The 10,760-nt window shown below is 60.9% G+C and overlaps 1 protein-coding gene across 1 annotated transcript; it reads right to left on the bottom strand.

Annotated features, from left to right (window-relative positions):
- Positions 1-620: 620 nt before the first annotated feature.
- Positions 621-9,888, bottom strand: PSMD4 (proteasome 26S subunit ubiquitin receptor, non-ATPase 4). Its single transcript, XM_054000999.1, has 10 exons — positions 9,786-9,888; positions 8,419-8,559; positions 6,771-6,885; positions 5,919-6,005; positions 5,765-5,833; positions 4,913-5,128; positions 4,564-4,672; positions 3,491-3,622; positions 2,746-2,813; positions 621-930 (listed from the first exon to the last, which is right to left on the bottom strand). Exons 1-10 carry the CDS (start codon positions 9,809-9,811, stop codon positions 757-759), a joined length of 1,137 nt encoding a protein of 378 aa, XP_053856974.1. The 5' UTR covers positions 9,812-9,888; the 3' UTR covers positions 621-756.
- Between the last annotated feature and the right edge of the window lie 872 nt (positions 9,889-10,760).

The following is a 10,760-nucleotide window of genomic DNA, read 5'->3' as shown; positions in this document are numbered from 1 at the left end:
CAATAAATCCCCGCCATTCCCAAGAAATTCCTTTCATTCCCAAAAATTCCTTTCATTCCCAAAAATTCCTTTAATTCCCCAAAAATCCCTTTCATTCCCAGGAATCCCTTTCCTCCCCAGGAACCCCTTTGATCCCCGCATTCCCAGCGAATTCCCGCTCGCAGGCGATTCCTTCCATTCCTTTATTCCCACGGGTTTTCCCCACAGGTTTTCCCACAAGTTTTCCCCACAAGTTTTCCCCACAGGTTTTCCCCACAAGTTTTCCCCACAGGTTTTCCCACAAGTTTTCCCACAGGTTTTCCCCACAAGTTTTCCCCACAGGTTTTCCCACAAGTTTTCCCACAGGTTTTCCCCACAAGTTTTCCCCACAGGTTTTTCCCACAAGTTTTTCCCACAGGTTTTCCCACAGGTTTTCCCACAGGTTTTTCCCTGTGAGTTTTCCCTGTGAGTTTTCCCTGTGGGTTTTCCCCGTGGGTTTTTCCCCACAGGTTTTTCCCCACAGGTTTTTCCCCACAGGTTTTTCCCCACAAGTTTTTCCCACAGGTTTTTCCCCGTGGTTTTTCCCTGTGAGTTTTCCCCGTGGGTTTTCCCCTGTGAGTTTTTCCCTGTGGGTTTTTTCCCCGTGGTTTTTCCCCTGTGAGTTTTCCCTGCGGGTTTTCCCTGTGAGTTTTTCCCCGTGGTTTTTCCCCGTGGGTTTTTCCCCGTGGGTTTTTCCCCGTGGGTTTCCCCACAGGTTTTTCCCCGCGGGTTTGGGGCTCATTTCTTGTCCTGCTCCTTCCTGCCGGCGTCGCGGGCGTCGCGGGCGTCGCGCGAGGCCAGCGAGCCCATGGCGTTGCGGATGGCCTCGTTGTTGGGGTCCACGCCGGGCAGGTTCTCCAGGACGCTCTGCAGGAACTCGGGGTCCTGCATCACGTCGTAGTCGTCCTCCTCCTGCGGCACGGCGCGCATGGGGTCGGAACGGGAGCATCGGGGGTGTGGGGTGAGCACGGGGGGTTTGGGGTGAGCACGGGGGGTTTGGGGCCATCTCAGGGGGTTTGGGGTCAGCACGGGGGGTGTGGGGTCAGCACGGGGGGTTTGGGGTCAGCACGGGGGGTTTGGGGTGAGCACGGGGGGTGTGGGATGAGCATGGGGGGTGTGGGGTCATTCCGGGGGGTTTGGGGTCAGCACGGGGGGTTTGGGGTCAGCACAGGGGGGTGTGGGGTCAGCATGGGGGGTTTGGGAGCATCCCGGGGGGTTTGGGGTGAGCATGGGGGGTTTGGGGTCATCCTGGGGGGTTTGGGGTCAGCACGGGGGGTGTGGGGTCATCTTGGTGGGATTTGGGATCATCCCAGGGGGTGTGAGGTCAGCATGGGGGGTTTGGGAGCATCCCGGGGGGTGTGGGGTCAGCATGGGGGGATTTGGGAGCATCTCAGGGATTTTGGGGTCATCTCGGGGGGTGTGGGGTCAGCACGGGGGGTTTGGGGCGAGCACGGGGGGTTTGGGGTGAGCATGGGGGGTTTGGGGTCAGCATGGGGGGTTTGGGGTCAGCACGGGGGGTGTGGGGTCAGCACGGGGGGTTTGGGGTCAGCACGGGGGGTTTGGGGTGAGCACGGGGGGTGTGGGGGGTCAGCACGGGGGGTGTGGGGTCAGCACGGGGGGTGTGGGGTCAGCACGGGGGGTTTGGGATCATCTTGGTGGGATTTGGGATCATCCCGGGGGGTGTGGGGTCATCTCGGGGGGTTTGGGGTGAGCACGGAGGATTTGGGGTCAGCATGGGGGCTTCGGGGTCAGCACGGGGGGTGTGGGGGGTCATCCCGGGGGGGTTTGGGGTCAGCACGGGGGGTTTGGGATCAGCACGGGGGATTTGGGGTCAGCACGGGGGGTGTGGGGTCAGCATGGGGGATTTGGGGTGAGCATGGGAGGTTTGGGGTCAGCATGGGTGGTGTGGGGTCATCTTGGTGGGATTTTTGATCATCCGGGGGGGTTTGGGGTCAGCACAGGGGGTTTGGGGTCAGCATGAGGGGTTTGGGGTCAGCACGGGGAGTTTGGGGTCAGCACGGGGGGTTTGGGGTCAGCACGGGGGGTGTGGGGTCAGCACGGGGGGTGTGGGGTCAGCATGGGGGGTTTGGGATTGGTCTGGGGGATTTGGGATCAGCATGGGGGGTGTGGGGTGAGCACGGGGGGATTTGGGATCATCCCAGGGGATTTGGGGTGAGCATGGCAGGTTTGGGGTCAGCACAGGGGGTTTGGGATCATCCCTGGGGATTTGAGATCATCTCAGGGGATTCGGGATCAGCCTGGAGGATTTGGGATCAGCCCGGGGGATTTGGGATCATCCTGGAGGATTCAGGATCAGCCCGGGGGATTCAGGATTGTCCCCAGGGGATTTGGGATCAGCCTGGAGGATTCGGGATCATCGTGGGGGATTCAGGATTGTCCCCAGGGGATTTGGGATCAGCCCGGGGGATTCAGGATTGTCCCCAGGGGATTTGGGATCGCCCCAGTCCAGAGGGTTCTGGAGGGACTGGGATTACTGGAGCGTGGGATGGGGAATCCATGGAATAGGGGCAGGACCCAGGATCCACCCCTGGAACCCCACAGGAAGCAGGGCAGGGAATCCCGGAATGGTTTGGGATGGAGGAACCTGGAGGATGATCCCATTCCCATCCTGGGGGCGGGATGGGATTTATGGGATGGATGGGATGGATGGGATGTGCCGGAATGAGCCGGGAATTCCGGGAATTCCGGGAATTCCCGCAGCCCCACCTTGGCGGGCTCGGACGTGTCCATGGCCGCTCCGCTGTCCCCCTCAGCCGCCTCGGCCTGGGCGAACTCTGCAAATCCCAACCCCAAAATTCCATGGAAAACCCGGGCCCAGCCGGGCTGCACTTCCCCAGGGCTTCCCGGGGTTTCCCGAGAGGATCCTGGGATTTCCCAAGGGTTTCCTGGGGATTTCCCGAAGGTTTCCCGGGGTTTTCCCAAGGATTTCCCCAAAGGTTTCCCAGGGTTTTCCCAAAGGTTTCCTGTGGTTTTCCCAAGGGTTCCCTGGGGTTTTCCCGAAAGTTTCCCGGGGTTTTCCCAAGGGTTTCCCAGGGTTTTCCCTGAAGGCTTCCTGGGGTTTTCCCAAGGGTTTCCCAGGATTTTCCCAAAGGTTTCCTGGGGTTTTCCCAAGGGTCTCCCGGGGTTTTCCCAAAGGTTTCCTGGGGTTTTCCCAAGGGTTCCCTGGGGTTTTCCCAAGGGTTTCCTGTGATTTCCCGAAGGTTTCCCGGGGTTTTCCCAAGGGTTTTCCCAAAGGTTTCCTGGGGTTTTCCCAAGGGTTTCCCGGGGTTTTCCCAAGGGTTTCCCAGGGTTTTCCCGGGATTTCCCGAAGGTTTCCCAGGGTTTTCCCAAAGGTTTCCCAGGGTTTTCCTGAAGGCTTCCTGGGGTTTTCCCGAAGGTTTCCCGGGGTTTTCCCAAGGGTTTCCCGGGGTTTCCCGGGGTTTTCCCGGGTTTTCCCGGGCTGCCCACGCACCGGCGCCCTGCAGGGACATCTGCATGGCGTAGGCGATCTGCTCCTCCTCGCTCATGGAGCTCAGGTCCGGCAGCCCCGCGCGGCCAAAGTCCGGCTGCCCGATGGTCATCTTGAGCAGGGCCTCGTCCGACTCTGCTGGGAATCCCTCAGTGTCCCGGGATTCCTCAGTGTCCCGGGAATCCCTCAGTGTCCCGGAATCCCTCAGTGTCCCGGGAATCCCTCAGTGTCCCGGAATCCCTCAGTGTCCCGGGAATCCCTCGGTGTCCCGGGGATCCCTCAGTGTCCCGGGAATTCCTCAGTGTCCCGGGAATCCCTCAGTGTCCCAGAATTCCTCAGTGTCCTGGAATCCCTCAGTGTCCCGGGAATCCCTCAGTGTCCCGGGAATCCCTCAGTGTCCCAGAATTCCTCAGTGTCCTGGAATTCCTCAGTGTCCCGGGAATCCCTCAGTGTCCCAGAATTCCTCAGTGTCCTGGAATCCCTCAGTGTCCCGGGATTCCTCAGTGTCCCGGGAGTCCCTCAGTGTCCCAGAATTCCTCAGTGTCCTGGAATCCCTCAGTGTCCCGGGATTCCTCAGTGTCCCAGGAACCCCTCAGTGTCCCGGGAATCCCTCAGTGTCCCGGGAATCCATCAATGTCCCAGGAATGGGCGTCCCCCCCCGCCCAGGGAAGGGTTAATCCCCAATGTCCGGTCTGAACCCATCCCATCCCATCCCATCCCTTCCCTTCCCATCCCATTCCATCCCTTCCCCTCATTCTCACCCCACAAATCCCATCCCATTGGTCCCATAAATCCCATCCCAAAAATCCCATCAATCCCATAAACAATCCCATTCCCAGTCCCATCACTCCCGTTCCCAATCCCATCCCCAATCCCATAAACAATCCCATCAATCCCATTCCCAATCCCATTAAAAATCCTGTTCCCAACCCCATTCCCAACTCCATTCCCAATCCCATTCCAATTCTATCAATCCCATCCCAATCCAATCCCAACCCCATTCCCATTCCCAATCCCATTCCCAATCCCAACCCCATTCCCAACCCCATCCCAACCCCACACACGGCCCCTCTCACCGTCCCCGCCGGCCGCGCCGATCCCGGCCTCCGCTGCCGACGCCGCCGCCGCCCTGCGCGCCTCCTCCTCCTGCCGCTGCCGCTGCTCCTCCATGGACACGCGCAGCGCCTGCAGAGCCCCGCAGCGCCGCGTTGGGGATCGGGAACAGCCGGGAACGGGGGCCGGGAAGGGCCGGGAACGCGCGGGAGATCCGGGCTTTTACGGGATCCCGGCGCCGGGACCCGCCCGACCCTCGGGACGCGCGGGGTCGGCGCCGCGGCGTCGGTGTTTGGGCTCTGCGGGAGCGCGACGCCGGCAAGGGAACGGCCGGGAAGGGCCGGGAAGGGCCGGGAAGGACGGGATCCCTACCAGGGCCAGCTCGGGGTCGGCGCTGGGGTCCACGCCGAACTCGAAGTCGGAGGCGCCCAGGCCCAGCATGGCGCCGCCCTCGCCCGCCAGGATGGGCGAGCTGATGAGGGCGTCGGCCAGGCTGGGCCCCGGCGGCACCGTCACCAGGTGCGAGCCGCTGCCGTCCTTGCCGTTGAGCGCCGTGATGAACGCCGTCAGCTTCTCCGTGTTGGCCTCCTGGGAAAGCCGATTTGGGAACGCTGAGGCGGAGCGGGGCTCGGCGAAGGGGTCTGGGGTTTTGTGGGGCCGGGAGAGCGCTGCCCCGGGTTTTACAAATTTTAGGGTTTCTTCTGTAGCTCTTCTGGAATTTTTAGAGTTCCCACAAAACTCCTGATCTGTTCACACGTTTCCACCAGAGCTCTCCCACGTGTTCACGTGAACAACAACTGTTCTGCGTTCCCTTCGTGGGAGGACAGAGCTGACGGACTCCTGGTTTGACCAGCGCGGCTGGAGAGGAGGCAATTCCCTCCTCCACCCACGGCCCCCTCTGGAATTCTGAGGACGCCAGATCTGCAATAAACCCCTTCTCTTCCCGGCCTCTGAACTTAGCGCGAGTCTGTGCGCTCGCTCCGTGTCCGACAGCGACAGCAGAGGGCTCCGGGAATGCCAAATTCCCAGCGGGGAGGGTTTGGGCGCCAGGGAAAGGCTGGGAATTGGGGATTTCCCTGGAATGTCAACCTCGGAAAAGCCCCCAGAATCCTCGAGGACTGACCTCGTTCCCAAAAAACCTCATCGGGATTTTCCAGCCCGGACACGGAGCCAGGAGAGGCCCCGGAATTCCCTCCGGAATGCGGCGATTCCCGGGATTCTCACCTCCTCCCCGAAGTTGATGATGTCCACGTTGACCTTCTCCTTCTTCAGGCGCTTGGCCAGCTTCACCAGCTGGGGAGGAAGCGGGAATTCCCCGGGATCAGCGGGCCCCGGCGCGCGGATCCCGCGGGAATCGCGCCTTCGCCGTCCCACTCACGTCCTTGTCGCTGTCATGCACGGGGCTGCCCACGAAGGCGATGATCCTCATCTTGTGGTTCTTGCCCTGCCGGTGCTTCAGCGCCAGCTGCACCAAAATCCAAAATCCTGCACTGGGATCGTTCCCGGGAAAACCGGGACCCCCCCCCCGGCCCCAGATCCCGGGATCGGCTCCAGGGGATGGGGCTTGAGGGGGGCAGAGCGGGCTGGGCTGACAGCCTTGGGGCTTAGGGGGAATTTCTGGGACAATTCATGGATTTATAATGATTTTAGGGGAAATTCTGTGAAATTTCCATGGATTTATAATGATTTTAGGGAGGATTTCTGGGACATTTCCATGGGTTTATAATGAATTTAGAGAGGATTTCTGGGACATTTCCATGGGTTTATAGTGAATGTGGGGGGAATTTCTGTGAAATTTCCATGGGTTTATAATGAATTTAGGGGAATTTCTGTGAAATTTCCATGGCTTTATAATGAATTTAGAGAGGATTTCTGGGACATTTCCACGGGTTTATAGTGAATTTAGGAGGAATTTCTGTGACATTTCCATGGATTTATAATGAATTTAGGGGGAATTTCTGTGAAATTTCCATGGACTTATGGTGCATGTCCCTGGGTTTCTGTGCCATTTCCATGGATTTCTGGTGGATGTCCATGGATTCTTGTGAAAATTCCCTGGATTTCTGGTGGATTTCCCTGGATTTCTGTAACATTCCCATGGATTTATGCTCTAAAACCTCCCTCACCACTTCCACCACAAGCACCGAAGGAAAACCCGAACTTCCCCCGGCTGAGATGCCGGGAGAGCCCCGGGAAGGGCGGGATTCCCGGGAATGCCGAGGGGACTCACGTGGGCCACGCGGATGCCGGTGCCGAAGGTGATCTTGCCCTTGGGCTGCACCGTGTGCAGCTTGGACAGGATGCGCCCGGTGTCCGGCGTCAGCGTGGTCAGCACCTCGCAGTTACTGCGGGAAAACCGGGAATCCATCGGGAACCGGGCGGGGAATGCCATCGGGAATTGGGCAGGGAATCCCTCGGGAACCGGGCCGGGAATCCCTCGGGAACCGGGCAGGGAATCCCTCGGGAACCGGGCAGGGAATGCCATCGGGAATCAGGCAGGGAATGCCATCGGGAATCAGGCAGGGAATGCCATCGGGAATCAGGCAGGGAATCCCTCGGGAACCGGGCGGGGAATCCCTCGGGAACCGGGCCGGGAATCCCTCGGGAACCGGGCCGGGAATCCCTCGGGAACCGGGCAGGGATTCCTCGGGAACCGGGCAGGGAATGCCATCGGGAATCAGGCAGGGAATCCCTCGGGAACCGGGCGGGGAATCCCTCGGGAACCGGGCGGGGAATCCCATGGGAATTGGGCGGGGAATCCCACGGGAACCGGGCAGGGAATCCATCGGGAACCGGGCAGGGAATCCATCGGGAACCGGGCAGGGAATCCATCGGGAACCGGGCAGGGAATCCCTCGGGAACCAGGCGGGGAATCCCTCGGGAATCAGGCGGGGAATCCCTCAGGAATCGGGCAGGGAATGCCATCGGGAATCAGGCAGGGAATCCCTCGGGAACCGGGCGGGGAATTCCTCGGGAACCGGGCAGGGAATCCCTCGGGAATCAGGCAGGGAATCCCTCGGGAATCAGGCAGGGAATCCCTCGGGAATCAGGCGGGGAATCCTTCAGGAATCAGGCAGGGAATCCCTCGGGAATCAGGCAGGGAATCCCTCGGGAATCAGGCAGGGAATCCATCGGGAACCGGGCAGGGAATCCCTCGGGAACCGGGCAGGGAATCCATCGGGAACCGGGCAGGGAATCCCTCGGGAACCAGGCGGGGAATCCCTCGGGAATCGGGCAGGGAATCCCTCGGGAGCCATGCGGGGAATCCCTCGGGAATCAGGCGGGGAATCCCTTGGGAATCAGGTGGGAAATTCCCAAATCCCAATCCCAGAGCCCAATACCCAGATTCCAAATCCAAAATCCTAGATCCCAAATCCCAATTCCCAGCTCCCAGTTCCCAAATCTCAGCTCCCACTTCCCAATTCCCAATTCCCATTTCCCAATTCCCACCTCCTAGCTCCCAATTCCCACCTCCCAGCTCCCAATTCCCAGTTCCCAAATCCCAATTCCCAGTTCCCAAATCCCAATTCCCAATTCCCAGTTCCCATTTCCCAGCTCCCAATTCCCAATTCCCAGCTCCCATTCCCCATTTCCCCGCTCCCAGCTCCCATTCCCATTCCCATTCCCCATTCCCAGCTCCCATTCCCATTCCCCATTCCCATTCCCCATTCCCCATTTCCCATTCCCATTCCCATTCCCCATTCCCATTCCCATTCCCCATTCCCATTCCCATTCCCCATTCCCATTCCCCATTCCCATTCCCCATTCCCATTCCCATTCCCCATTCCCCATTCCCCATTCCCGTTCCCATTCCCATTTCCATTCCCCATTCCCATTCCCATTCCCGTTCCCGTTCCCGTTCCCATTCCCGCGCGCACTTGGCCAGGGTGATGAGCCCCACGTTGTTCTCGGGGTTGCTGCGGGTTTTGGAGTGGCACACGATGTTCACGGCGTCCTGCTGCGCCTGCAGCCGCGTGGGCAGGAAGTCCCCGTTCCGCATGTACTCGCTGTTATCCACGCTGCAATTCCCAAAAAAACCCCGGGAATGCGGCAGCGGCCCGGGGGCAATCCCGGGGAATCCCCTCGGCTTCCGGGCTTGGGGGGAAATGGGGTTCGGCTGCCTAAAATCCGATTTTCTGGGGGAAATGAGGTTCATTCCAGTCTGCAATGGGATTTTTATGGCAGCTGCAGAGATTTACCACGAAAATCTGAATTTTTTTGGGATAGCTGAGGCTCATCCCTCCAGCTCTGTGACTTTTTGGGAATTGCTGATGTTTGTCCCCCCAAAATCCGGGGTTTTTTTGGGAACAGCTGAAGCTCATCCCACAAGATCTGCCCCGTCTCTGCCTCTGTCCCTCCCTGTCCCCCTTGTCCCTCCCTGTCCCCTCTGTCCCTCCCTGTCCTCTCTGTCCCTCCCTGTCCCCTCTGTCTCCTCCTGTCCCCTCTTTTCCCTCTGTCCCTCTCTGTCCCCCTCTGTCCCCGTCCCCTCCTGTGCCCTCTGTCCCACTCTCTCCCCTCGTCACCTTTGTCCCCCTCGTCACCTTTGTCCCTCCCTGTCCCCTCTGTCCCCTCAGCCCCTTGTCCCCTCCTGTCCCCTCTCTCCCCCCCGTCCCCCTCTGTCCCTCCCTGTCCCCCTTGTCCCCTTTGTCCCTCCCTGTCCTCTCTGTCCCTCCCTGTCCCCTCTGTCTCCTCCTGTCCCCTCTCTTCCCTCTGTCCCTCCCTGTCCCCGTCCCCTCCTGTCCCCTCTGTCCCACTCTCTCCCCTCTGTCCCTCTGTCCCCCCCCGTCCCCTTTGTCCCTCCCTGTCCCCCACTGTCTCCTCTGTCCCCTCAGCCCCTTGTCCCCTCCTGTCCCCTCTCTCCCCTCCCTGTCCCCTCTGTCCCTCCCTGTCCCCCCCTCTCCCCTCTGTCCCCTCACTCCCCTCTCTCCCCTCTCCCCTCTCCCCCTCTGTCCCTCCCTGTCCCCCTCACTCCCCTCTCTCCCCCTCTGTCCCTCCTTCTCCCCCTCTATCCCCTCATTCCCCTCTGTCCCTCCCTGTCCCCTCTGTCCCCCTTGTCCCCTCCTGTCCGCTCTCTCCCCTCTCTCCCCTCAGGCCGGGCCTGCTCCGCCCCCCCCCCCCGCCATGACTCAGGGAAAGCGGCCGGGCGGGCCGGGGCTGCCCGGGGGTTGCCGTGCGGGTGCCGGGGGTTGCCCGGGGGTTGCCCGGGGTTGCCCGGGGGTTGCCGGGGGTTGCCCGGGGCTCTCACCACACCATGGTGCTCTCCAGAACCATCTTGGCTCCCCGCTGCCCTCAGCGCCGGCCCGCTCCCCACACCGCCCAACAACGCGCCCGCTGATTGGTCCGGACCCCCGCGGCCAATCAGCGCGCCGCGCCTAAGCGAGGCGCGGGGCACGCTGGGAGCTGTAGTTCCGTGCGGGGCGCCATGGCGGCCGGGCGACACCGCTGTCCCCAAAAGGGCCGGGCCGGGAGTGTCCCCTCCCCCCGCCCCCGCCGCCAGGGGCTCCGAGAACGGCCCGGGGGCTCCTGTGCCCCGGGACACCCCCGGGATACCCCCGGGACACCCCCCGGGACACCCCCGGGACACCCCGGGACACCCCCGGGATACCCCCGGGATACCTCCGGGACACCCTCGGGACAACCCCGGGACACCCCGGGACACCCCTCGGGACAACCCCGGGACAACCCCGGGATACCCCCGGGATACCCCCGGGACACCCCCGGGACACCCCGGGACACCTCCGGGACACCCCGGGACAACCCCGGGACTGTCCCCGTGTCCCCCCCGGTGTCCCCCCCGTGCCCCTCCCGAGAGCGCGGTGAGAGCAGCTCCAGGCTGGGCACGGCAATTCCAGGGATTCCATCCCAAATCCAGGAAAATTCCATCCCAAATCTGGGAATTCCATGGATTCCATCCCAAATCCAGGAAAACCCCATCCCAATTCTGGGAAAATTCCAGGGATTTCATTCCCAACCCAGGAAAATTCCATCCCAAATCCGGGAAAATTCCATAAATTCCATCCCAAATCCAGGAAAATTCCATCCCAAATCTGGGAATTCCAGGAAAACTCCAACCCAAATCTGGGAAAATTCCATAAATTCCATCCCAAATCCAGGAAAACTCCACCCCAAATCCAGGAATTCCATGGATTCCATCCTAAATCCAGGAAAATTCCATCCCAAATCTGGGAATTCCAGGGATTCCATCCCAAATCCAGGAAAG

Source organism: Vidua macroura, chromosome 29 (assembly GCF_024509145.1).
Source record: "Vidua macroura isolate BioBank_ID:100142 chromosome 29, ASM2450914v1, whole genome shotgun sequence".
Classification (NCBI taxonomy): domain Eukaryota; kingdom Metazoa; phylum Chordata; class Aves; order Passeriformes; family Viduidae; genus Vidua; species Vidua macroura.
This window is presented reverse-complemented; position numbering and strand designations above follow the sequence as displayed.

Bases quoted from the DNA above. Each gene is read 5' to 3' on its own strand.
- PSMD4 (XM_054000999.1), bottom strand. From the start codon at position 9,811: ATGGTTCTGGAGAGCACCATGGTGTG. The intron at 6,006-6,770 runs GTGAGTCCCCTC...ATTTTGGTGCAG, and splicing joins CCGGCATCCGCGTGGCCCAC to CTGGCGCTGAAGCACCGGCA. The intron at 4,673-4,912 runs GTAGGGATCCCG...GGGGCTCTGCAG, and splicing joins CCGACCCCGAGCTGGCCCTG to GCGCTGCGCGTGTCCATGGA.